Raw genomic sequence first — 27,797 nt, forward strand, 5'->3', positions numbered from 1 at the left:
TACTGGTATACATAGTGCTTTATTGTTTACACATTCTCTCATTTAATCCTTGCAGCAACCCTGAGGTAGGTATTATTATCCCCACTTTACAGATGAGTAAGCCATTGTTCCAAGGTTAGATTACTTGCTGAAGATCACACACTTACTTACAGCAAAGCCACCGATAATCACAACCCAAGGGGACTCTTGAGTAGTTCACGGGCTGCTGTCAAGGAAAATAGAGCTGAAAACCTCAACTGGGAAAGGCTGGACCATTTATGAGAGTTCAGGGGGGTCCCTCACCAGGGATGAATGAGGCACATTCACAGGCCAAGACTGGAACTGAGCAGGAGAAGCCTAGAGCTCCTGGGAGTTGTGAAGCAAGAGGAGGTCTTTACACTTGGTGAGAGTTGACGTGTCTTCAAGTAGGCACAGGGCCCACCTTCCAAGGAATGGAGCAACAAGAAGGTGTCCAGCAGCTGCCAGTCCAGAGGCTAGCCACAGGGCAAGTGTGGCAGGGCAGGAAGAGCTGCCCCTGCTTGGCACTACGTCAGCTTGGCCAACATGTGTTGACTTTCAGGTAGTGGTCCTTTACTTTTGTTAAGGCTTGAGAATCTGATGAGAGTCATAACCCCCCACCCCCGAGAAAAATATAGACACACGTGTACAGACAGCATCTTGCATATGGTTTTAGGGAGGCCGTGAATCTCAGGTGAAATCCTGCTTTACAGCAAGGATGTCATGAGTAAAGTCACCGAAACCAACCTATCTTTGTGCAGCTTGTATTTACCATGGCTGTTCCCGTTTTGCTATCCCCTGATATTTAGAATGTTGTGAAGTTTTAACAGAAGTCAAGGAGAGGGTTCTAACCAGAGAAAGAGTAGCTGTGCATGGCAGTGGTGGCAGCCAGGAGGCAAAAACAAAGAAAATGATAGGGTCATATGTACTATTCCACCCAGAAGATCACTTCCAGGGTTTTTGTCTACTCAACAGAAGGGCTGTGAGAGGTGATGGAGACAGGGCAGTGGTTTCCTCCTTTCAGAAAGGAGAACCATTCCCTCACTGGCTACAGGGTCTAAAGCCCTGTAGGCATTGCCCTACTCCAACCTGACCCTCTCAACATCCCATGAATACACCTGAGCATCGGGCCAGTCATCCATGCACATGTGGCCAGGTAATCTATGAACACCCGTGTATTTACACATGCTCTTTCATGGAAGAAGGAAAACTGGGATGGGGTAGATCTCAGGACAGAGATTGCATGTTGCAGTTTGGGGAGCATGCATTCCCCACAGAGAATCACATACATTTCAAGAATCAGCACAAGGAGTCAGGGCACATGAGCCCCCAAACACTTCCACAGTTCCTCCTTCTGGCCAGGGCCCAACCCGAAAGCAAAGTCACAGCGATGTCCTGGGCCAAAGCGCCAAATTAACAAGCCCAAGAGAGTGGGCTGAAGGGGTCACAAGGGTTGAGCAGGCAAGTGCAGGAAAAGTCCCGATTCACTGTGACAGCAGTTCTGATCTCTCAGGGGAATCTGGCAAGTCCTGGCCCTGAACCCGTCCAGGCCCAGAGAGAGCAGACAGGGAAGTTGAAGTGACCATTCAAAGGACAAAGAAAACTCAGAGGCCACGGTGACATTCCAGGCCCACTGACCCCCCAGCATCCCAGTGGTCATTCCATCCAGGGGTCACTCATGCACTGGTGCTTATTTGCCCGGCCCTAGATGGACGTCTCATCACAGGTGGCTAGAGGAGCCCCAGTTAGCCGAATGTGGGCTGGGCTTGGGCAAGGATCAAGTAGAAAGGGTGGAGGGAAGCCACCAAAGCCACTGCCCCTCTTGGCCAGGGCCAGGGGCAGCCGCTCATCTTCAGGAGAGGGAGAGGGAGGATCCTGGCTGTAGCTTGTGGTACCAGACGGTGGGACCCCCAGGTCCAAGCCCACCTTGTCTCTAGCCAGAAGTTCCCTTTGTCGCTGTCGCTGCTGATGCCGACCAATCAGGAGGAGAGTCAGGGATGCTGCAAGAACTCCCAGGAAGAAGCCTGCTAGTCCAGCCCCTATTGTGTGAGCCTGGCTCAAGGGGCCCCGCGGGGTGCCCCACACCAAGCTGTAAGCAGCCACCACGCGGGCTGCCCCACCCTCCTGACACTCACAGGCATAAGCACCCATGGCCTCTGGGGATATCACCACTTCTAGCCCCTCCTGCTGGCGGGTGAGTGCAGTCACTCCGCTGGGCTGGCGCCACACGCAGGATGCCCAGGCTGAGCTCGGGGAACACGGCAAGACCACATGTGCAGCTGCAGCCACAGGAACTTCAAACACCACCGGGTGTTCTGGAGAGAAAGCAGAGGCACAGACGATGGTGACGCTATAGGTTTGGGGTGACAGAAATGTGGGGTGATATGAGAAGGGGCCATGGGGGACAAAGCCAGACAAAGTCAGACAAAGCCAGAAAGGGGATTCCCAAAGACAGTAAGGCTGCCATATCTTCCAGGAGACAAGTTTTAAAGTAGGTCCAAAAAGGACTACTTTCTAGGCCCTTCCAGCCACTCCACCCATATTTCCCTAAACCATACAGACCTCCAGGCTCTTCAGGACACAAAGAAGAGACATCCGCTGACTCTATGTCTTGAACCAGCCTATAAAGAAGAAAATACTTGATAAATCCAGTGTCAACATCCCCTCTACCCTCCTCGGTACCACTGAACGTTCACTTGCCAATTGGACCTCCCGTCATCTCATAAATCACTTCTAGAATTATCAGTCAACATTCTCTTCATCCCTAAACTTTTCCCCAATACCTTTTAGATGCATGACATTTTCTACAAATTCTACAAATATTTCTATTTGTAGGATTCTACAAATTCTACAAATATTTCTAGTAGTCGACAGAGAATTAAATCTGCACTAGGTCTGTCAGAAAGACATTTGGTTGGGGTACAAACAAAAGAAACACAGGAGCCTTCCAAGAAGTACAGCTGGTTGTCCACAACCCCAAGATTTCTCTGGAAATCTCTGGTCAAAGATTTTTCTGTTAAGAGAAAAGCTTCTTTCCTATCACAGTTAATCAAAATCCTGTTAGGATCAGTGAGATGACTGTCTATTTCATAAAATAGCTCAGCTAAAGGCATATCTGTGGTTGTCACCAATGCTTGAGGATGAAATCACCTTGCAAGTGCATAAAAGTGTAAAGAGAAGGATTAAACCCAGGGGAGTATTAGCATTCAGAAACTAGCTGGAAAAAGAACCAATAAGAGAGACATCTAGATAGGTGAGAGAGGTAGGAAGGAAAACCAGGAGAATGCAGAATCATAGAAGGCAACAAGATAACGTTTTTCAAGGAAGGAAAGAGGGAGTGAAACCACTTCTGAGAGCACTTGTAGAGTGAAAACTGAGAAGCCAATGGCAACACGCAAGTCAACCACAGGCAGGGCAGGTCCAGCAGGGATGAGGACAGGCGGATGAGTTAGTATGGGCTGACGGATGGACACACAAGTGATACGAGCACACAAACCACACACACACACACACACACACGCAGGGCAACATCAACCCATGAGAAACAGACTCAGACGGATGGCTGGGCAGGAGCTGGGGCCTCAGGCAATGCAACAGTGTAGCCACACTCACCCTCCACGCTCTCCCAGGTGGGCCACACACGCAGCTAGCGGATCGCTCCAGGCACAGGCAGGATCTCGGGCCAAAATGCACTCTGAGCAGCTCTGCAGACGGCCACAGTTGGCTGTATTCACTTGTGTCACCTCAGTACGGGAGCCAACCAGGAGCCAGTTCTACAGAAAGGGAATGAGCAAGAGGAACGTGCTAGCTCTCCCAGACCTCAGGGTCACCAACTGTCTCTGGATTCAGACATCTTCCCACCAGACTTGCCAAAATCTACAACTCACTTGGTATAACTTCATATTCTCAACTGGCTGAGGCTCTGGGAATAAAGCCAGATCCTCAAGGACACTGAGCTGGTCTCCAATCTGCACTGCTCGGTGGAGGTGTCCGTCCTCTAGGAAGCAGGCAAGGAGCGAAACATCATAACATAACTACCTGTGCCCGGGACCCTGATTACCTGTATGCAGGGGACCCTCTCTGTGGCCACAGCCTGTGTGCACTGGATGGGCAACTTGCTTGGCTATTAAACATACCTGTCCCCAGATAGAGCACATCATACTCTTTCCCTGAGAGGCTGGGCACCCTGTGGGCCACAACTCTGAGATAGGCTGTATCGGTCGTGACCAGGAGGGGGCGGCCATCAGCTGGAAACACTGGCCTGTCCATGAGCGGGTGGTCCCGGATGAAGGTGAGCACACGGTCAGGCAGGAAGAGTGATGAGCCAAACTGCTGGAGCTTCATGTTGTTGGTGATGCACTAGAGGAAACAGAATGTGTGACAAAGCTTCGCAGGGCCAGGAAGTGTCTGTGATGCTTAGCTGGACTCTTGTCCTCGTGGGGCAACTCAGTTCTTCACTGCCCCAGCCCCCTCACCTCTCCAGGCCTGGGCTGGGGTACGTCATTGTCCATGACAGGCAGTCCCCTGTTGCAGTCATGTTTCAGCTCTCTGAAGGGACCGTTCAGCACAGTCCGAATATCTTGGGGTCGGAAGGAACAGACAGCAGAGATGGCAGCCCCTTCCCTGGAAGAGTCACAGATGGGAGCCAGATATTTGGTGGGAACTGGGGGGAGGCAACTCAGCCCCCGCCAAATGAGATGACCCATGAGAAACACACAGGGAGCTGTGCAGCCTGCCCTAGGGCAGAGGGAGCAGGGTTCCAGGGAGAATCCACCCCACTCTGGAGGAGACCACACTGACACTGAACCAATCCCAGGTATCTTCCACCCTGTAACTCTCCATATCAGGAGCCCCTCACCACTGGGAGGAAAAGATGCCGTAAAAGACAGGGGTCCCTGCTCCACCCTCAGGTCGAAGAATGGCCACGTCCTGCAGGACACTCGAGGCCCGGCCGTGCTCAGGCCCTGGACACAGCAGGTCAGCCTTTAGAAAGGTCGTCCATCTCTGCTGGAGGGTCTTCCGGCCCCCAAGATCGCCCTGGGATGACAAGCACGTAGGAAGTTCTCTATAGAAGACCAACGTTAGGGAAGGACCGTGGAGACCAATACACACTCCCCCCAGACACAGTCAAGATGCATAGAAATGCAAGGACAGAGACAGAGTAACTGAGGAGGACAATGCGATACGGGGCGGGCAGGGTCACAATAATGAGTGTGACCACGTTTATTGCGCAAGTGTAAAGTACTGCACTACGTGCTTTACATAAGTTGCTTCATTTAGTCCTCAGAACAGTACCTATTCCTGCCCAGAGTCACACAGGCAGTATGCAGTGTAGCAAGGACTGGAACCCAGGTCTGTCAACAGTTCCTGCCTTTAACCTCTACACTGCGGTGTCACACGGGGTAATAATGGGGTAAAAGAGGCCAGAGCCCTTTCTCCCACATTCCTCAAGCTACCAGAAAAGTAGTTAAGGTCCAGCAGAAAAGGAGATGGAAGAGAGACACAAAGACAGAGACCAGAGGAAAAGACAGGAGGACAAGCGGAGCAGAAAACAAGGCAGACAGCTGGGATCAGGGTCTCACCGCACACACACGAGCCACCCTCGGGACTTTAATGCGTTCGTATGAATCAAACGCTCGAGCAATCTCCGTAAAGAAGAAGTAGATCTCATCGTCTCCATCTTCATCCCCCCACTCGGCTGGGCTCAAGGCCATGGCTGCAACAAAGGCTGGGGCTGGGGAGACCAGCGGCTTCAGATCCCACAGACATAGTCTGGGGCCGCCCAGCCTCCCCCGACTGTGTCCCCGGAGCAGCCCCCCTCTGCCCACCGTTAAGCCAGGATGGCAAGGTCTCTGTCCGAATCCAATCCTCAGCGCGACCTACAGCCCGAGAGATGATCGGCTCGGTCCCCAGGTAGTTCTTCACAGTGGCAGCGTAGAGGGCGCCCCCTGCAGGGTGACAGCGAGAAGATGGGCTGTCAGACTCACTGAGGGAGCCTGCAGAAAGGGTCACAAGGGCAGAGGAGGGAGTAAAAGCAGGGGCAAGAACCCTCAAGGGCTGAGCACCCATGTGCCAGGCACTGCTAAGCACAGGAGGCATTAACTCACTTAAAGTGTTCCAGGGCAGTAACAGGAACCAGGGTTAAGGTGAAAATGCTAGAATGTTCATGTATAAGAAAGAAGAATAAAAGCTATCCCTGTGGAAATTAAGATTTTTTTGTTGGTCTGTTTCTTGTTGTTGTCATTTTTAATGACTTTTCTGTTTTACAATATGCTAATTACATGATAACTTTCCAGGAAGAGGTGTGCTCTGCAGCACGTTCCCATCTTGCTGAGCTCTCCCACTATGGTGAATGTCTAAAGGAACTAGTGATCTTTCTGGGCATTAGTGGCGTACGCTGCCCTGGAACAAATCACCACTTTAGAGTATACTAGCATCATTTAGGGAACTGATCAAAATGCAGATTCCTAAACCTGGGGCCCACAATTCTCACTCAGTAGAGTCGGGGGTTGGCCCAAGAACTACATTTCAAACAAGCCGAGTTACTATGGTGTGGGCGACTCAAGACCTCACTTTGAAAAACACCAACCCAAGGGGTTTCTGGATGTTTCACAGCCAGCCATAGGAAGCAACGAGGAATCAGATCCTTCCTCCTGGTTCAGTGGCATAGAAGAGGTGCTCTAGCGATGGTGGGGATTGGAGAAGTGAGATATCACACGCATTCTGGGAAGAAACGGAAGGTGCAGCTCTGTGGGCTGACTATAAGAACTATAGCCACTCTGATCAACACCGCCAAAGGCTCGGCCAATACTGGAGAAAACAACTTAGGGGATGAAAGAAGGTCACAAACCCCCTACTGGAGTTTTGAGTATTACAGGGACTCTGCAGAGAACAGAGAAGCATTCCTTCACCACCTACTATATGAGAGGCACTGAGCCGGGTGCTAAGAACATCACTGCTCCCCCAAGAATTCCCAGTTGAGTGTAGAAGACAAATGTAACCAGATACCAGGAGGTGTGGACTCCTAGATGTGTGGGGGAGCACAGAGGAGGACCCAGCCACCTCTAACTAGGAGAACAGCATCTCAGAGGTCATGTCTGAGCTGGCTCTGAAGAATGAGCAATTTGCCAGGCAGAAGGACTTCAGGGAGAAGACAGGAAAGTGGGGAAGGGGAGAGCCATGTTTGGGGATGTGGGGCACTCCCAGTGGGAGCACAGGGCAAGTAAGCAGAGATCGCTAGAGGTGCAGTGATAGGCACTCAGTTGTGATGAATCTTCTCTGTATCACCAGGAAAATGTGGACTTTATCCTAAAGGTGAAGGCAAAACCGCAGAGATTTTCTTGAGGAGGAGTGACATAATTAGTTTTGTTTTTTAGGATGACAATGCTAATTAAAAGGGCCTTCTCACAGCAGAAACTAATTCAAAATTGTAAAGCAACTACACTCCAATAAAACTTAACTGAGGACTTCCCTGGTGGTCCAGTGCTTAAGAATCTGCCTGCCAGTGCAGGGGACGCAAGTGCTATCCCTGGTCCGGAAAGAGTCCTCATACCGCCACTTGCTGCCACTAAAGTCACCACAACTCATGTCTACGCACAGCAAGGAAAACCCAGAGCAGCCATTAATTAATTCATTCATTTTTAAAAAGGACCTTCATACAGTCCTGGCAAGAATAAAGGAGGACTAAGGCGCAGCAGAGGAAAGAAAGAGGTTGGATTTGGGAGATATTTCTGAGGTACAGCCTATTAACAAAATTTGAAAATCGAGTATGAGATGTGAAAGAATGTAGTGAGACAATGTCTCTAAGGTTTCCACCTATAAGATGGACAATAGGAGTTGGTGATATTATGAACCAAGTAAAGGTATGACGGAAGGCTCATAAAGGAGGTGGCCTCAGAGGAGGCGATTTCAGGTTTTGGATGCGCAAAGGTTGAAATGCCTTCGGGACATGTGGATGGAGCCACTGGAAGGCGATTGAACAGAAGGGTGTGGACAACAGGGTCAGAGCCAGGCAACCTGGGAGTCATGTTTAGGTCGCTGTGTGAACCTAAAAGCCAGAGGAAAAGGGAGAAGGAAACCCTGGGGCACTGCCACTTGAGAGCAGTTGAGAAGATCATGTCAAGGAGGCTAGAGAAGCAAGCAAGGCTGGAGTGCTGGAGGCTGGTGTACAGGAACCCCAGCAAGAGCCACAGGGTCCTGCACGCTGAGGGAGGCAGCAGAGGGCAGGGCCACCTTGAGGGGAGCACTGCATCCCGGGCTCACAGATGCTCCTGTGAAGCTACACGTCTCAGGCACTGAAATGATACCGCTAAACTTAAAAACACCTGATGCAGGGCAAAAAAAAATAAAAAAATAAAAAGGTGGGGGGGCCAGGAGGTGGGAGGGGAGACTACCCTATCACTCAAGCTTGTGAAAGGAATCCAAGCATTTTAGAGTCAGGAAGGGTTGGGTTTGAACTCTGAATACTTATTAGTAGTGTGATCTTAGGCAAATTACCCTTCCTAAGCCTCAAGTTCCTCAAATGTAGAATATGGATAATACCGCCTTCCACTCAGAGCAGTAACATAAAGTAAAAATAAAGTGTTAGTCACTCGGTCATGTCCAGTTCTTTGCGATCCCATGGACTGTAGCCCACCAGGCTCCTTTGTCTGTGGAATTCTCCAGGCAAGAATACTGGAGTAGGTTGCCATTCCCTTCTCCAAGGGATCTTCCTGACCCAGGGTTAGAACCCAGGTCTCCTGCACTGCGGGCTGATTCTTTACCATCTGAGCCACCAGGGAAGTCCTACTCAGAGCAGTGCTAAAGGTTAAATGAGATAAACAGAGAAACCCAGGTGGGGCCTGGCGCACGGCTGGCACTCACCATATGTCAGGTGTGGCAGCTTGCGAACCTTGGAGGACCGTATGCTTGCTTTATTGCCATAAGGCAGGAGGCCACAACTGTAAAATGGCATCCCATTTCGTTCCAGAGTGTTTCAGGAGGGAGAAAATAAGATTTGGGGTATAGGTTCTGGCAGCTAAGGAGCAGCAAATAAAAAAATCTTCAGTAGTTCCGGGGGGTGGCGGAGAAGTTGGTACAGAAGCCAGAATTGGAACGAAAATTTTTCTAAAAGCATTATATACGAAACACTTTAAAACCAAAATTCTGACAGAAGCTGTGTCATGGATACCCTGAGAATAGGAGAGATGTGGTGAAAGAGATAGCTATAAATATTTTGGAAGCATAACTTGATGTGTTTGAGGGAGAACAGTCGAAAATATTCTGGAAACAGTAAAGGACCACAGACAGCCATGCAAGGAGCCAGGGGTGGACAGAGGTAAAGTCCTAAGACTTTCTAAGGGATCGGTGGGGCAGCCAGCAACTCTGGAGCCTAGAACTGCTGAAGAGCACATTCACTTGGGGTGGAAGGGCAGAGAGCCACAGAGGGACCGCAGGAGGGATCAGGCACTTTGGGAGGGCGCAGCAGGGCTTCAGGTGTCCTAAGAATACCGAGGGGTTTACAACACAAACGTCACACACACGAAGAGGAAAAGGAAGAGCAGGCACCGAAGTCACAGGGGCAGGAGTCCACAGGAGTACACAGTATCACATGCCCTGAATTTCCCGGAACAGTCCATTTCAAATATTCTATTGTACTGTTCATACAATAAAATATCTCTGTATGAGAAATTGTTTGGGAAATTATTACTGACTAGATCAAGCTAGTACACATGAAAATATATATCTACTATATTTACAAAAGATGATATGTCACAGAGAGTGATGCCCAAAGTGCTGAATTCAGTGAACAAGGTAGTTACTTGTGAAAGGTAGTTACTTGTTTTACTTGTGAAAAACACCAGGTGTAATTCAACCCTATTTAAAAAAAAATTATATATGCTGCTAAGTCACTTCAGTCTTTAGTTGCAGGAAAAATTGAAGGAGTTACAACTGTACAATGTTATTGATGCTTGTTTCTGACTAATGAAATAACAAATAATTTTTATTTTCTCCTCTCTATTGTTTTGTATTCACTGAATGTTTTTTGTAGTTAGCATCTTTTATTTTTATAAACCTCCCCCCAAATTAAGATACTGTCATTTTGGAAATATGAGGAAAAAAAGATTGAAAGCCGCAAAGATGAAGAATCACAGCCAAAGAAAGGTGACAATTATGTGCAGAAATAGATCTCTACTTGCTCAGAGGTAAAGTCTGTGAACATAAGCCTCCCAGATATGTTAATAACTCAACACTGACAGACTAGGATACAAGCCATGGCAGTGAATATTTCACTATACCCTCGAGGGGTTCAATTTTTAACTCTGGTATCAAAATGCTTACTTTATTATTATTACTTTTTTTTTTTACTTTACAATATTGTATTGATTTTGCCATACGTCAACTGGTGGATGTATGGCAAAATGCTCACTTTTAAAGAAGGTTTATAATAAGAATTATGACTCATTGGCTTTAGAAAGAGGGCTTTAAACATATCCTGTCCTGCCTTCTTCCTCTCTCTTTTTTTCTCATGGTCAGAGCTTTGCAGGGTAGACAGTTTGTGTGTGTGTGTGTGTGCGTGTGTGTCTGTGTGTCTGTGTGTCTGTGTGTGTCTGTGTGTGTGCGCACGGGTGCACTTAGTGGCTTCAGCCATGTCCGACTCTGTGCAACCCTAGGGGCTGTAGCCTGACAAGTTCCTCTGTCCATGGGATTCTCCAGGCAAGAATACTGAAGTGGGTTGCCATGCCCTCCTCCAGGGGATCTTCCCAACCCAGGGACTGAACCAGCATCCCTTACGTATCCTGCATTGGCAGGTGAGTTCTTTACCACTAGCACCACCTGGGTAGCCCAGGATAGACTGCTATTGATCTAATATTCTCTATTTCCTTATCAAAGGATTATGCTAGCTGGATACTTTTTTTTTTAATCTATTATCAGGACATAATTATAGATCACTGGAGATGCAGTTTTTACCCTACCTTTTCCTCTGCTGGCCATATAGGATTTCTCTATCTTGTTTTCGTGTGTGAATGCTAGTCTCAGGGTACACACACTCATGGACTTAAGAGGTAAGCTTGACCCCAAAATGCAGGCAGCACCCAGCACATCTGGAACACATACAGGGCTCCTTGACTGATGCAGTAATTAAAAGATGCAATGAGACGAAAAGGAGACAAGAAAAACATGAGATGGGTTCCCAAGAGAAAACAAGAGCTCCCTTCTGCTCTTCGTAAGAGCCCTATTTATTACCAGATGTGACGGGGAGGCCGAAGATGACAAATCACCTTTTGCAGCTTAGGTACCTTGGTGGGTGATGGCACTGATGTACCCACAGAAGGGGACACTGGTGGAGAAGGTTTGGGGGAGGTGAGTGAAGACATGAGCTCGGTTTGGGACATGCTGATTCTGAGATTCCTGTGGGACATATAAGTGAAGCTGTCTGGAAGGTAGCTGGATCTGTGGTCCGTAGCTCCACATAGGATATGGGAGGCATCAGAATTTGGTGGAAACAGAATCCATAGGGCTGGCTGAGATCACAATCACAAAGAATATAAGAGAAGAGGATCTTGGGAACCCCAACATTTAAAGCATGAACAGAAGACAGACACTGCAAAGAAGACTGAGAAGGAATTGCTGATGATCTTAGGCTAATGTGAACATTACTGTCAAAATATTTGCATTTTTCCAAATTGGAATAGTGCAAATAGAGACATTGAGATCATTTTTTTTTTAAATTTTATCTCACTGCAGTGCAGATAAATGTCAAATTTGAAGATAAGATTTCTGAGACTTTTTCCTAAGGAAATACAAGTACCAATAAACACATGAAAAGCTCTTTGATCTAATAGAAATGCTAATCAAAAACATCAAATTGGACTCTGGAGAAAGTCACTGTTTTATGTTTATTAACTGTAATTTTGGTTATAGCTAACAGGGTGCAATGAAACAGACCCTCTCATCACTGCTGGTAGGACTAACTGGAGAGCAAATGTGGCCAAATCCATCAAGTATTATAAAAATTTTTTATATCCTTTGGCCCAGCAATCCTACGTTTTGGATTGACTAATGTAATTAATTGCTATTGTTTAGTTGCCAAGTCATGTCTGACTATTTTGTGACCCCATAGACCAAGCTCCTCTGTCCATGGGATTTCCTAGGCAAGTACACTGGAGTGGGTTGCCATTTCCTTCTCCAGGAGATCTTCCTGATTCAGGGATCGAACTTGTGTCTCCTGCATTAATAGTTGGTTTCTTTACCACTGAGCCACCTGGGAAGCCATGTAATTAATTAGATTCATGTAAATGATTTACATAAAAATTTATATAAAAGGATTCCTTACACAGCATTATTTATAAAAGCAATATTTTAAAATCTGAATGTATAATTATATGGAAATAAATAATTGTACTATATTCATAGGATGAAAAAGTATGCAATCACTAAAAAAATCAAATTTTGAATAATTGAACAAATTCTACGATGATAAAATGCTCAGTATACAATACTAAGTGAAATATACATAATTCCAATTTATTATATTTATAATACGTGTACACACACAGAATAAAAGAAGATACTCCAAAATAATAGTAGTGGTTCCCTGGTGATGACTTAATTACAATCAGCTTTTTACTTTCTTCTTTATACATTTCTGTATTTTCTCAATTTCCCACAATGCATGTTGCAATTTTTATAATTTAAAATAAGAAATACTCCTGCCATCATAGTCTAATATTTTCATTACTAAGAGCTTTTACTTTTCTTTCAAAATACCTCTATTATCCTTAAAGACATTTGTATGACTCCTAACTGGGAATTTGGGTCCTAATTCTTAAATAATGTTGCCGTTATCTTCTATACTGCTATTTAATATTTTCAAAACAGAGGGGCAGTAGGGCACAATAGATCAACATTAAAAGCTCCAGCTAAGTATTGGCATTATGTCAGACCAAGAAAAAATTACATTATAGCCCTATACACAACTTCAGAGGGAAACATTTAATTTGTAAATAGCTTTTAAGACTTTTCTTATAAAGTCATGCATAAGAAAAAAGTTTAATGCTAGATCTTACACCCAATTTTTGCTATTCATAAAATACTGTGCAATATTTAAATTAAAATGTAAATTATCCTATTGTACTATTCACAATATGTATAAAATCGATAACTAATGAGAACATACTATAGAGCAGAGGGAACTCTCTTAATGCACTGTGGTGACCTGAATGGGAAAGGGAGTCCAAAAGGGAGCAGATACATGTATGTCTGTGGCTGATTCATTTCACTGTACAGTAGAAACTAGCACAACATTGTAAATCAACTATACTTCAATACAAATTAATTTAAACAAAAAAACAAGTAATACAACTCCTTCCTGCTCTATCCCATACACTAGCCATCAGGCCAGGGATCCAGCAGAGTTTTAAAGGTTATATTTCCATCTCAATGCAGAAACTCCAAGCAAATGTGCTTGTTTATTTTGAATAAATAGTTTTCATAGTTAAAAATTTTAATTGTCTGATATTTTATAATAAAGTTTGCAGCAACCTTAGTGAAGAAAGAAAAAACAGTATGGTGAATGATGCTAAAAAGTCAACTGATTAGCTAGTTGGGGAAAATCAATTTTGATTCCCTTCTCATGCCATTTGAAAAACAAATTTCAAATAGATTAGAGTTAAAATGTTTGGGAAAAAATTTGAGAAGAAAATTTTACCTGCTGTCTAACTGAAGAAGGGTTTAGCTTAAAATATATAATCACAAAAGAAAAGATATAGATTGGAGTACTAATACCTTACCTGAAAATTGGCCCAAGAACATGAGCAGAGGATTGACCAAAGAAGAAATAAAAGTAAGTACTAAAACATGAAAAATGTTTAACTTCACTAATATTCAAAGAAATACAAATCAAAGCAAGGTGCCATTTTTAGCCTCAAATCAGCAAAAAAGTTTAATAACAAAACAATTATTAAACAAAACAGTACAGTGAAATTTATGTGAGAAAAAAACTCATTTACTGCTGATTTAGAGTGTAAATTGGTATACCTTTCTAAAAACTCAATTAGCAACAGATAATGAGCTGTAAAATATTCGCACCCTTTAATATAGCAATCCATTTACAGGAGTCTTAAAGAGACGATCTAAAATGAGGATAAAAATTTATATACAAAAAGGTTCACTACAGTGTTAGCGTGGTGATGGTTTAGTTGCTCAATCGTGTCCAACTCTTTGTGACCCCATGGACTGTAGCCCACCAGGCTCCTCCATACATGGATTTTCCAGGCAAGAATCCTGGAGTAAGTTGCCACTTCCTTCGCCAGGGGATCTTCCCAACCTAGCGATCAAACCCAGGTCTCCTGCATTGCAGGCAAATTCTTTACCAACTGAGCCACTAGGGAAGCCCTTGGTGTTACAGACAAGTGTTATAGACAATAGTAAAAACTTTGAAGTGAACTAAATCAATTTGAGAATAAGTTCATATAAATGATTTGGAATTGTTAAATCAGCATATGCTCACAGGTTGAATAAAATAATATCATTAAAATTTTTCAAAAAAAAAATTTTTTTCTTCACAAAAAATTTTAAAATTATATAGAAATGCCTATGCTATAAAGTCACGTGACAATATTCAAAATTATGTCCATGCAGCATGACATTTTAAAATTTCATAATATACACACTCATAAAATTTCTATTAACCTGCTTGTCTTAAACTATCATGAGAAAAATGGTTGTGTTCTCACTGAATTTGCAGAGTGTATGTGGAGCATCTAACCTAATACACAGGCTATGTGTACCAAAGAACTAGTCAGTCATTCTCCAGAAAAGCTTAGGTATAGTCTGTGATAGAACCATTCAACACTTGAGCAACTGTATGCGTATAACTTGTTCAAAGGAAGTAACAGAGGAAATTTGTTTAATAGTCATTACGGATTCTTCTGAGCAACAAAGCACTGGCCAGCAAAATATACATGCATGAGTATATATGTGTGTGGACATAAAAAGGCTAAAAGGAAATATCCTAAAATACTAGCGTGGTTTTCAGAGTAAGAATACTCTAGAACTGTGTTAATATGGTACTCACTAGGTATGAATGGCTATTTACATCTAAATTACAATTACATAGAATTTAATATTCTTCCCTTCAGTTGCACTAGTCACATTTCAAGGGCTCAACAGCCCATGTAGCCAGTGGCTACCATATTAGACAGCGAAGATACAGAACAATTCCATCATCATACCAAGTTCTTTTGAACTGTGCTATTCTAAAAGATTTCTTATGTTCTTTATACTTTTTGCAAACTCATTATAATATGCATTGTAGTAGATTCCTCTTCTACTGAGGGAAAAAATGACTAAAAGAAATAAGGTTAACAAAGGAAATGTTCACAGTCTACTGTGAACAGCAGACACATTCTCTAGAGAAAAGCAAGGGAAATGACAGTCTGTGGGGAAAAGCAGGAGGACACAAGCACTCTGGGAAGAACAGGAAAAGCTAGAAAGAGATGTGGGAATAATAGACATTCCGAGGAAAGAAAAGAAAGGACACGGAAATTCAAACAGCAGGGTGGGGAAGGAGGCGATTACAGCAAGAAGTCACAGGTTCTGGTCTCTCCCCACTCACCAGCCATCACAGCTGCTGACCGCTGAGCTGGCTCAAAAGGACATTTCCCCCGGCCACTCTCAAGTCTTTCAACCTGCTGGAAACTGGACACATCCTACAGACCAGAAGGGGGCAATTGGTTTAGAGGTCATGGGGAAGTTCATAGTGAGAATCACAAAGATGGTCAGATGAAGAAAAAACCCAATTCCCATCCATCTCTCATTCCCCCACTACCATCCCTGTATTCCCAGTCTGCTATTCCTGGTTCCACCACCCATTCCTGTATTCCCTATCTCTGCCATCCCTCTTTTCATCAGTTTATTCCTCTTCCCTCAATTCCCACAGTACCTAACACCCACATGCTCTAATGAAGGAATACCTAGGATGGCACTAGAAGACAATGAGAGACTGAAAGGTGGATCTCTCTGAAATGCTGCTGAACTGCCAGCTTGACAACCGGTTGGAGAATGCTATAGGATAAGGAGAACCAGGGAAGAAAGCAGGCCTCCCAGAGGCGGGAGCCCTTAAGAAGGATAAAGCAAAAGTACAGGTTGATAGAGGACCATCTGAAGCCCAGGGGTCTAGAGAGAAGGGCCATCCTTCCCCTAATCCCACCCAACAAACAACAGACAGAACCAGAATCAAGGATACACAGGAGGGAAGGGAATCTGCAAAGTCAACGAAGACCTGAAACTCAGGTCAGAACCTGAAGATCTGGTGAATAAGTGTCTTCCTCATCCAGGGATTCCAGAGAGACTGACCTGGGTTGGGGGTTTCCGGCGAGGGCAAGAGGTCTAACAGTCGCACAGAGTCAGTCAGACAGTACCTTAGCGGAGCATCCAGCGCTAAGAGAGGCTTTAAGGTAACATCTAAAAATGAAAATCAGGGATGATTTCAACCTGGACGGGCAGGGAAGTTAAATGTGGCCAGTTAGGAATCAGTCATGACATGAAGTGCCAGCATGATATATCTCGTTCACAAACTAGGGTGGACATATGATGTTGCTGGAGCCTAATTACTGTGACGGCAGTGGGAGTAGCAACACAGATCTACGTCCTCTGAGCATAAGTGTACCACTGGCCCAACCTGACTACTCATGTATTTGCTGCAGCTGGTAAACAGGGCTTTATTATATTGAGAGAGGCTTGAAGAAGGCCCGTTAAAATCAGGTGTTATCTGATGTTCCCTCAAAGGGGACTGCTGCTGTTTTTGTTTAGTCACTAGGTCACGTCTGACTCTTTTGCAACTCTACGAACTGTAATCTGCCAGACTCTTCTGTCCATGGGAATACTGGGTCGAGAATTTTCTGGACTAGAGGACCCCACAGAAGCACAATCACCTATGCTGTGTGGCACTGGGCACATCGCAGCTGGAGAAAGATGACAGTTCAATGAGAGATTACCAAGATGTTTAGGCTCTCTGAACATGGGATTATTACCTGCTGCTTTGGCCTGTCTTATAGCCTCCTTTTCTCCATACTGCCTAGCCTTGCCCCTAATTTACTCTCCATATGCACCCCAGATTAATATTCCAAGACTATTAGTCACTGACTTGATAAATGCTTGAGTCAGAAACAGACAAAAAAAATGGCTCACCATCACCTCTTTATCCCAAACTACTACTTCTAATCAAACCCGGATCACCTGTTATTCCTAGAAAACAATTCCTGAAACTACACCCTTGCATTTCACCAAGGATTTAAAAAGGATGAGCCCTTTCTCAGTTCTCATTCTCTGTGATCTTTTTGCACTATTGAATACTTCTGATTCACTCCCTTCCTTGAAATATTCTACCTCTTGACTCCCTTGAAATTCTACCTCCTGGAGCCCCTCCTCCTATCGGTTGTCTGTCTCCTTTGATTGGTTCTCTTCTTTCTAAGCCTCTAATCAAGTATCCTTAGTCATTTTCACATATTTCCTTCAAGATCTCATTAATTTTTTACATTTCTGCCCAGACTTTCTATGCAAATCATTCCCCTAACTCTCTAAAACTTGATGTCTTCCAAACTCTAGTCCATATTTGCACTTGATTGCTGGACTTACAAAGAGGACCTATTAAAACTCAATGTGTCAAAAACTCATCTTCTTCCAGGTTTCCCAAATGGCATCATTATAGTATCTAGGTTTACAGCCTTTGAGTCAGTGAGCCTATTAACTACATAGGTTATGATTACTGTATGTTCAAAGCGACATTTAATTAGGGTCTGAAAGGATAAGATCACGCTACTACATTATCTGAATGTTGAGATTCTTCATTATATCATCATGTGTCAGCCGGCACAGTCTTATCAACATCAGTTTCAATGAAGGCAAGTCCCTCAAGTTGAAAGCCGGAGCTACATAGCCAGGCTTTCATTAAGCTGCAGGGTTGGAACCCATCCTTTGACTTAGGCCAACAAGAATGCAAGGCATATAAAGGACCTTTCCTAAAAGATTAGGGGTGAGGGCTAGAGGGGAGGTGGTCCCTGTTATATGAAACAAATCAAATGTCACAAAAGACTGAAGCCACCTAAGGTCTCCTCTTAGGGTGCAGGCTGGATTAGAAGGACAGGGTAGTGGAGTTGAGCCAGACAAACCCTGGGTTTGAATTTTTTGACTCTGCCTTGGCCAGCATTATCTCGGACTTTTACCTAACTCTTGGGAACTTCTGTTTCACTCATGTAAACTGGAAATAAATACTATCATGATGTGCTATCACCATCATAATAAATAAATATCATGATATGGTGATAAGAATTAATCTCATCTGTGAATGTAAGTATCTAGCACCAAGCCTGAACAGAGTAGACACTCAGTTAAATTGCAATTCCTCTCACTGTTGTTGGTGCTGCTCTTTTAAGTCTAACATTTATCTTTGTTAATCGCTGGAGCTCTCTCAACAAAACAAATTAAAATATTTTCCTCCATGTCTAACGAGCTGTCACTGAAGAGCAGCACTCCACATTTTTAGAGCTGGCAGTCCTATGCTTCCTTTTGTAATAACCTTCATTCGTCTGAGCAATCAACTCTGAGCAAGTTGTTATGGCTGGATCAGCTAGTCAAAGCTCTCAGATAATAGTTATACACAGTCCCAAAGTCATCCATATGGGACATGAGAAGTTCAGCACTAAGAATAAGGCAAGAAATTGCTCAGGCAGATGGGGATTGCCAGGTAGCAAGATAAGACAGGTAAAGGCAGAAGAGAGCACTCAAAGAGTCTAGAGAGCAGTCTCAGGATGCTTGAAGAGTTAGCACAGCTGCTAGTTGTGACTTATATTTCCCTATAAACAACTCTTGATTAAAGGATGGACCTTCATTTCATGAGCTTGCTGGATAGGAGGGTTCAGAAAAAGAGCTGAAAGTCATAGGAGTGCAGACCACAGGCCCCTAGCTTCACTCTTGGTTGCTGATATTCCTCAAAAAAAAAAAAAAAAAAAAGTGGATAGGGGTCCAAGTCACACCAATCCTGAGAGGTGTGTCCAGAACATTTGCTGTCTAGATACTTATGTAACAACCATTAAAGCCGAAGAAGAACAGAAGGCCCTGTGGAACCAGCTTGGAGTGACTGCACCATCTGTAAACCATGGCTCTGGTATTCACATCCATGGGCTCCTTGATTCTATATATACCAGGAAAGGACAAATATGGCAATGGCAGTTCCACTGCTACTTTTGTGAACTTCATGAGAACCGCAGGGAAACTAGACTCTCAATGTTACCCGAAGGGATACAGAGACTGTCAACACCATTCTGAACTGAGAAACCTTTCCAGGATGAGGGAACTAGCCATATCTCAACAGGGAATCTATCACCAGCATGATGAAAACAACTCAACATAAGCCCAACTCCCTCTAGGGAGAGCTCAGAGGGACTGACTAAGGCATCAAATATATACAGTTAGAACATTCTTAAGTCAAAAATACAAGGATGATGTTTAACAAAGAGGTTTCAAGGTATATGCTGAGTAGACCCATGTGGCAAAGACTATTGAAGACTGCAGAAGGATCAAGTCAAGATCTATTATTAATGACCCTGGTCAGGAAAGGGAACTGCTGCACTCCCTCCTACCCCTAGCAGAAAGGGATAAAAAGTGTCCAGTAATATGAAGGATATTCGAGGCTTTTGACCCATTCCAGGGACTGATAACAAATGAGTGCTGCCAGAATAACAGTAATTGACTACCAGGTAACTGATAGGAAAAGGTGAGGGGTCAAAAACATTAAAACCCTTCCTAAGATGTCACCAACCCCAGGGGCTTTTGAGGCCATGGCCAATCTACATGTTATTAGGGGTATCCATGTCCCAAGCCTGCCTGGGTTTGAGGTTGGAGATGCCCAGGGCTTTAGCAGCAATGAAGAGGATTAAGAAGAAAACATCGTTGACAGAGTGCCCACCTTGAAGGCAAGATCCAGAGTCTGAGGCCAACACGTACTACATTAGTGGGCAGTGACCTCAGAAGCCATGAGAGCAAGGAGTCACAGCCCACACAGAAAGAGGTTGACAGTGGAGGTGGGAGAAAGTGGTGAAAGTCAATTACATGCCATGGGAGGAAGACACAGGTACAGACAGTGCTGTTTGAGAAACGGACCCAGGTTACCTGGACAAACCAGGCACAGGGCAAGGAAACCATGAATTACTGGCCTCTGAAGTTCCTCCCCTCAGCCCAGCTAGCATCCTCACTTCCTTCACCATCCCACTACGTCCCTCTTCACACTTCGTATTCCTCACCTTCTACGGACATCCTCCCTCCCCCTCCCTTTCAAACCCTCCTTCAGTGGACAAAAGCTGTACCCTATGAGGGCATCCTTCACCCACAATGCTTCTCATGCACAAGGGCTGCCTTAAGCATGACCCCTGTCACAGTTGATCACAGAAGACCCCTCCCATCCACCCACCCCTGTCACTCACAATAACCCCGCACTTCGGATCAAAAGCGAAGGTGCCACAAGTGAGGAGGTGAGAGGCATTGGCAATGGCGAGAATCTGGACAAAATTGTGACATTCGTCCTAGGGGTCAGAGATGGTTAGAATCAGAAGCAGCAGGTACAAGGAAAAGCAGGGTTAGGACAGTTATATGGAGCTCTGGGCATGGTGTTAGAGTCCTTGCCTGGGTCCATGGGGATGGGAGCATTATAGAGGACTGACAGCAAGTCAGGGCTGGACCAAGGCCTCAGCTGACACCCAGGACAGGGCCTGGATTTATACCTACCTCCTTCTTGCCTTTCTTCCTACAGTTCTGTCTGTGGGCCTCAGGCACCATCCAGTCAATCTAGAAAGGAAGAGTGACCATTTCCCCCACATTCTCACCCAAATCCCTCCCAAGTCAGGGTAGGTGGCACAATTCCACAACCTCCATCAACTTGGGAGACAGAACCCCTTCTCCCAACCACAGAGCACTGCTTTTCATACTGGAGGTCTCCACCCATTAATGAGCAGTGAAAGCTCAACCAACATTATTTTTAATGAAATAGAATACATCAGAATGTACCACATGTAGGAGAGTAAATATTGTTTCAAAAAAGTTTTCTTTCAGTACATACTTTGTGCACTGGGTCAAAATGTACCAGATATTTCTTACTAAGGGATGATCAAAAAAGTCTGAAAGCTATTGCCCTAGAGTAATGTGATGTTAATGATTCCTTGCCCACTGCCACCTGAACCCTGGCCACTGTGGCCTCCTCCGCATCATCATGAACCTCCGTCCTAGCCTCTGCAGTCACCATGACCCCCCAGTTACCCTCAGCTGAAACAATGAAGTTGATTATCTACCCTTATCCTTTTTCAACCAGCATTCCCCCTCCTACCACAATACCCTCCCTCATACGCCATAAAACCAAGGACCCAATCACATGCTCTGGAATCGGAGGTCCTCCCCACTCTCATCTCTCACCCTTCGAGGTCTCTCCCCTGAAAAGGGCAGGGATATAGCGAAGATCGTGTCCCGGGCGCCGACATAAAGCATGTGAGAAGCAGGATCCACAAGGAGAACTGAGTAATTGTATGTCTGAGGGATGGTGAACCGGGTGAGATAGGAGTCAGCCTCTAGCAGGAACAGAGAATGAGAGTGAAATGCAATATCAGCCATCATTTCGTAACAGTTAGGTCCACAAGAGCAAAGCCAAAGGGGCCAATTTTTTGCTTTCTTCCAAGAACCATTTATTTAGCAGCCTTAAGGGCAAAAACAAAGCCTTAGCAGGCCAACCAACTAATTTCCCCAGGGACAGATAACTGACGAGGCACACAATAAAGTATGCTTTTTCTATAAAACAGTTTATTAAAACAGCATAAATATTAAGTCTATTTAATATTGGGCTGGCCAAAAAGTTCATTTGGGTTCCCATAAGTTGGTTATGAAAAACCCAAATGAACTTTTTGGCCAACCCAATATTTATTTCTATTCATAGCAACATGATACATAATTGAAAATACCCTTAGAAGATATGAGTACTTTCCTCTCTAAATCTCCTTTTTTAAAAAAATAATTACTTAATTGTTGTTCAGTCACTAAGTCTACTCTGCTACCGCATGGACTGCAGCACTCCAGGCCTCTCTGTCCCTCACCATCTACCGGAGTTCACCTAAGTTCCTGTCCATTAAATCAGTGATGCTATCCAATGATCTCATTCTCTGCCGCTCTCTCCTCCTCCTTCTTCTCTTGCCTTCAATCTTTCCCAGCATCAGTCTTTTCCAATGAGTCAGCTGTTCACATCAGGTGCAAACTATTGTTACTTAACAGTAACTTCTTTTTACTTAGAAGGGAAATGTCTCACTCTTCACCAACACATTAGTAGACTATTTCCTCTCTCTCCCACCACCCTTGATCCCAACCTGATTCTACCCAAAGAAGTAGACAGTATCGTGGACAAGAAGAGAATGTGCTTCAGAAATAGATTCTACCCATGGTTTCAGCCCAAGTGTAAATGTGGCTCTTTCACTTACCAGGTGTCTGATCTTGAGTATGTTACCTGCCCACTCTGAGCATCACTTTGCTCATCTGTAAACACCACCATCCAGTGTTGTTGGGAATCAAACGAGATAACCTATGTGGAAGCATCTGACACATACTACATATTTCACAAATTGTTCCTTTCTTCCACCCTTAAGCATGTGTTCTGTTTGGGACAAATCTAAACACATATCAGCATTCAGAACTCTGATCTAGGACTTCCCTGGTAGTCCAGTGGATAAGAATCCACCTACCAATGCAGGGGACCCAGCTTTGATCCCTGGTCCAGGAAGATTCCACATGCCATGGAGCAATTAAGCCCCATGCGCAACTCCTGAAGCCCGCAGGCCCTAGAGTCTGTGCTCCACAACAAGAGAAGCCACCACAATGAGAAGACCATGCACCACAACAAAAGGTAACCCTTACTCGCTGCAACTAGCGAAAGCCCACACACAGCAACAAAGACCCAGTGCAATCAAAAAATAAAGTAAATAGTTAATTTTAAAACCCTGATCTATTTAAAGATTATAACAAATAAGATGAATTTACCTTCTTAGCTCAATCTCTGGCGCTGGGGACCTGAATTAATACAGCTCTGCTCTACCTGCTTCATCTGCTCAGCTATCTTCAAGACTGGTAGGATGGCCATGCAGTCTTATATGTGCTGACTGGAGCCCCACCCACCCCATCCTCCTATACCCATACTCATATCTGTGCTGTTTCCTGCCTACTATCCCATGCTTACTATAAGCCCCATATCACCCAACCACCCTCATATCCCCAACTCTGCCTCAGCCTGTCATATAGACCTCTCTGGATTCCTGGATATGAACCCAACCTGGCAACCTCAATGCCATGCTGTGGCTATTGCTCCAACAGAAAATGAAACCCAGGCTCTGATCACAACTTTGTCTTCTGGATTCATAGCATCCCTATATGTCACTGGTCTGAAATGACACAGTAATTTAGAAAACTCTATTACCCAGTTGTGAGTTTTTCCCAACAGGTTGTACTCTTGGTTTCACTGGTTCTGTCTGTGCAAGGTGCTAACACTCAGGGCCCACTCCGAAAAACACAAGGTTCATGGCTACACTCATGCCCAACTCAGCAAAGAGCCTTTAAAGTCTTTAAATCACTCCAATGACCACTTTTAACCTCATGGCATCCCTTGGCTTCTTTCACATCTTTTGAAAGGACATCTCCCTCCTCCTTTTTTTCCTTCTGAAGATTTTTTAAACCATTTAAACAGAATTTTAAATCAACTCATCGAATCGTTTCCCAGCACTCAATGTAGGGCATGGATAGAGGAGCACTGAGAAAGTTCGGAGGGTTATGTTGGATCAGATAATGGGAGACTAGGAGTTGGTGTCAGAGATGAAAGGGCTGCAAGTGGGTTAGGGATATTAGGGCCATGAGTCGGACAAAAGGCTCGGAGGAGGTTAGAACTGAGGATAAGGGAATGAACTTGAGAAGCGGGCAGATGTAAATGCTAAGCTGGCAATCGGAAGGACGGGTGTGTGGAGCAGTATGAAAGATCGATGGGTTTGATAGGATGGTCGTCAGGCTAGCATGACGGACACAAGTGCATGCGAGGGAAGAGGGGAATAAGGGAGAGGAAACTTGAAAATGGACGGTCCCCGGCAACCCCCATTCCCCTCCCTGGGCCTCGGTGTCTGCGTCTACACTGGAGAGGCGGCTGCACAAACAAGGGAGAGCGGGAGCCGCCTGGGCGTGCCGTAGGAGCCCAGACACCCGGTCGGGTGGAGCGGCACCACGTGGGGGTCCCGCCTGCATTCGGGCGAGGCACGGGCACCGAAGGAAGCCGAGGGCAGACCTGTGGGGGCGCGGGGTGCGGCTGCCCGGGTGAGACCGGAAGGTGGGTCTGGGTACCTGCAGGCGGGATCTGGGCCGGGAGCCAAGGGCTAACGGCGAGGGCGCCCGCGCCTTACCGGAGATAGGAAGCGAGGTCCTGGGGACGGAATGTGGGACGCGGCCACACACCGGGCCTCTCAGCAACGCCAGCAGCAACAGCAGAAATAAGGGCGAGGTCCGGGAGGGCCGCAAGCGCGGGAGGAGCCGCGCGACGGAGCCCGGCATTTTTGCCACCTCCTGGCCACCGGGGTGTGGCGCGCCCCGCAGCCTCGCTCAGCAGCTGAACAGCCACCAGCCTGGGCCCACTCAGTTCCCCTTGGTTCGGTTGGGCCTGCGGCTGCCGGTCACAAAGCAACCTGGCTCCACCCCTTCAAGAAGAGACCAATGATTGGGCTAATTTTCTCCTCCCTCAAAGGGGTTGCGTGGAAGAGGCTGGACTAAGAGAAAAAAAACCCAACCCAGACAGACGGAGAGCTACACCCAAGGTTAGGTGGGAGGTCTACCTCCGAATTGGGCTGGACTTGTCATTCCAGGTCCCCCAGTGACAGATTTGCAAAGGCTTTGCAACCTAGAAGAAATAGACAAATTCCTAGAAATGTGCAATCTTCTAAGAGTAAACAGGAAGAAATAAAAAACATGAACAGATCAATTATGTAATGAAACTGAATCAGTAATAAAACAACTCCTACAAAACAAAAGTCTAGGACCAAATGGCTTGCTTCTACCAAACATTTAGAGAAGAGTTAACACCTATGCTTTTCAAACTAGTTCAAAAAAAATTTCAGAGGAAGAAATGCTTTCAAACTCATTCTACAAAGCAGGCATCACCCTGATACTGAAACCAAAGATATCACCAAAAAATGAGAAAATTGTAGGCCAATATCACTGATGACCATAGATGCAAAAATCCTCAATAAAATAATAGGAAAATGAATTCAATAATACATTAAAAGGCTCATATGCCATGATCAAGTGGGATTCAATTCTCACAACTTAATCAATGTGATACACCAAATTCACAAATTGAAGAATAAAAATTATATGATCATCTCATGCAGAAAAAGTTTTAACGAAAGTAAACATCTATTCATGATTAAAAACTCATCAAAAATAATAAATTAATAAAATAAAAACTAAAAAATATTTTAAAAAACTCATCAAAATGAATATAGAGGGAACAAATCTCAACATAATAAAGGCCATATATGATAAGCCCACATTTATGTTTCAGTAAAGTTTCAGGATACAAAATTAATATACAGAAATCAATTGCATTTCTATACACTAAGAACTATAGTAAGTCCACTCACTACATATGAACAAGTTCAGTTCCAAGAGCATGTTCATAAGTCCACTTTATTCATTCAGAAGACATATAGATGGGCAACAGGGACATGAAAAGATGGTCAAGATTATTAATATCAGGGAAATGCACATTGAAATCACAATGAGATGTCACCTCACATCTGTCACTATGGCTATTATCAAAAGGACAATAAATAACGTGTTGGCAAGGGTGTGGAGAAAAGGGAACCCTCATACACTGATGGTGGGAATTTAAATTGGTACAGGCACTATGGAAACCAGCATGGAGATTCCTCAACAAATTATAAATAGAACTACCATAGGATTCAGGAATTCCACTCCTGCCTATTTGTCTGAAGAAAAAGAAAACACTAATTAGAAAAGATACATGCATCTCTATGTTCACTACAGCATTATTTACAATAGCCAAGATATGGAAGCAACCCAAGAGCCCATCAATAGATGAATGGATAAAGCAGATGTGATATACATGTATGTACAAATATATATGCACATATATGGGGCTTCCCAGGTGGCGCTAGTGGTAAAGAACCTGCCTGCCAATGCCGTTGATGTAAGAGACCTGGGTTTGATCCCTGGGTCAGGAAGATTCCCCCTGGAGGAGGACATGGCCACCCACTCTAGCACTCTTGCCTGGAGAATCCCATGGACATAGAAGCCTGGGGGGCTACAGTCCATTGGGTCGCACAGAGTCAGACACGATTGAAGCAGTTTAGCACACACACACAATCATGCACATATATACAACAGAATACTGCTCAACCATTAAATTAATGAAATCTTGCCACTTGCAACAACATGGTTGCACCTAGAAAGTGTTGCTGCTAAGTCACTTCAGTTGTGCCCAACTCTGTGCAACCCACCAGGCTCCCCTGTCCCTGGGATTCTCCAAGCAAGAACACTGAGGTAGGTTGCCATTTCCTTCTCCAATGCATGAAAGTGAAAAGTGAAATGGAATTCACTCAGTCATGTCCGACTCTTTGCGACCCCATGGACTGTAGCCTACCAGGCGCCTCCATCCATGGGATTTTCCAGGCAAGAGTACTGGAGTGGGGTGCCATTGCCTTCTCCAGAAAGTGTTAGACTAAGTGAAATGAGTCAGACAATTACAATATTTTATGAATTCACTTATATGTGGAACATAAAAAACAAAACAAATGAGCAGTCAACCATAACGAAACAGAGTATAGATAGAACAAACAGGGGATTACCAGAGGGTGGGGGATTGGAGGGGAGAGGGGAGTATGGAATGAAATAGGTGAGGGAGAGTAACAGGTACAAACTTCTAGTTGCAAAATAAATTAGTTACAGGTATGAAAAATGTACAGTGTGGAAATATAGTCAGTATATACTGTACAAAGATATTACATATATATGTAATATCTTTGTACAGTGACAAAAGTAACGATGCATTGTGATGTTCAGTTTGAAATGTATAGAAATACCAAATCACTATGTTGTCTAACAGGAACTAACATAATTTTAAAGGTCAATTATACTTCAAAAACACAGAAAAAAAAAACTCATAGTAAAGAGATCAGATTTGTGGTTACCAGAGCCAGAGGCAGGTTGGGGTGGATGAAGGCAATCAAAAAGTACAAAATCCCAGTTATAATATAAGTAAGTACTAGGGATATCATGTACAATGTAAATAACACTGCTGGAGAAGAAAATGGCAACCCACTCCAGTGTTCTTGCCTGGAGAATCCCAGGGACGGGGGACCCTGGTGGGCTGTCGTCTCTGGGGTCACACAGAGTCGGACACTACTGAAGCGACTTAGCAGCAGCAGCAGCAGCAGCATGTTATATATGGAAGTTGTTAAAGAGCGTAAATCCTAAGAGGTCTCATCACAAGAAAAAAAATTTTTTTAATTTTTAATTGTGTATTTATGTGAGATGATGGATATTCAGTAAATTTATTGTGGTAATCCTTTCGTGATGTATGTAAGTTAAAGCATTATGCTGTACATCTTAAACGTATACAGTACTGGATGTCAATCACATCTCAATAAAGTTGGAAGAAAAAGAGTGACGGAGTCAATGAGTGAACCCAGGAATAAGACTGGGATACCGCTGGAGTTTCATGAGGTAGGAGTAGCTTG

The 27,797-nt window shown here is 44.6% G+C and overlaps 1 protein-coding gene across 2 annotated transcripts; it reads right to left on the reverse strand.

The window, feature by feature from the left end:
• Positions 1-24,999, reverse strand: SEMA4F (ssemaphorin 4F). Of its 2 annotated transcripts, XM_055539546.1 has the most exons (14): positions 24,447-24,999; positions 21,442-21,593; positions 20,761-20,820; positions 20,460-20,558; positions 15,596-15,689; positions 5,826-5,945; positions 5,580-5,731; positions 4,856-5,034; positions 4,473-4,620; positions 4,134-4,356; positions 3,885-3,994; positions 3,610-3,770; positions 2,560-2,618; positions 1-2,312 (listed from the first exon to the last, which is right to left on the reverse strand). In XM_055539546.1, the coding sequence occupies exons 1-14, from the start codon at positions 24,592-24,594 to the stop codon at positions 1,702-1,704; spliced, it is 2,316 nt and encodes a 771-aa protein (XP_055395521.1). In that variant the 5' UTR covers positions 24,595-24,999; the 3' UTR covers positions 1-1,701. The 2 variants fall into 2 exon arrangements, with proteins under 2 accessions (XP_055395521.1, XP_055395522.1); XM_055539547.1 differs by lacking the exon at positions 20,460-20,558.
• Positions 25,000-27,797: the final 2,798 nt, after the last annotated feature.

Source organism: Bubalus kerabau, chromosome 11 (genome assembly GCF_029407905.1).
Source record: "Bubalus kerabau isolate K-KA32 ecotype Philippines breed swamp buffalo chromosome 11, PCC_UOA_SB_1v2, whole genome shotgun sequence".
In the NCBI taxonomy this organism is placed as follows: Eukaryota; Metazoa; Chordata; class Mammalia; order Artiodactyla; family Bovidae; genus Bubalus; species Bubalus kerabau.

Bases quoted from the DNA above. Each gene is read 5' to 3' on its own strand.
- SEMA4F (XM_055539546.1), bottom strand. From the start codon at position 24,594: ATGCCGGGCTCCGTCGCGCGGCTCCTCCCGCGCTTGCGGCCCTCCCGG. The intron at 5,732-5,825 runs GTGGGCAGAGGG...TGGTCTCCCCAG, and splicing joins CTTGCCATCCTGGCTTAACG to CCCCAGCCTTTGTTGCAGCC. The intron at 4,621-4,855 runs GTGAGGGGCTCC...TGACTCTTCCAG, and splicing joins GGCATCTTTTCCTCCCAGTG to GGAAGGGGCTGCCATCTCTG.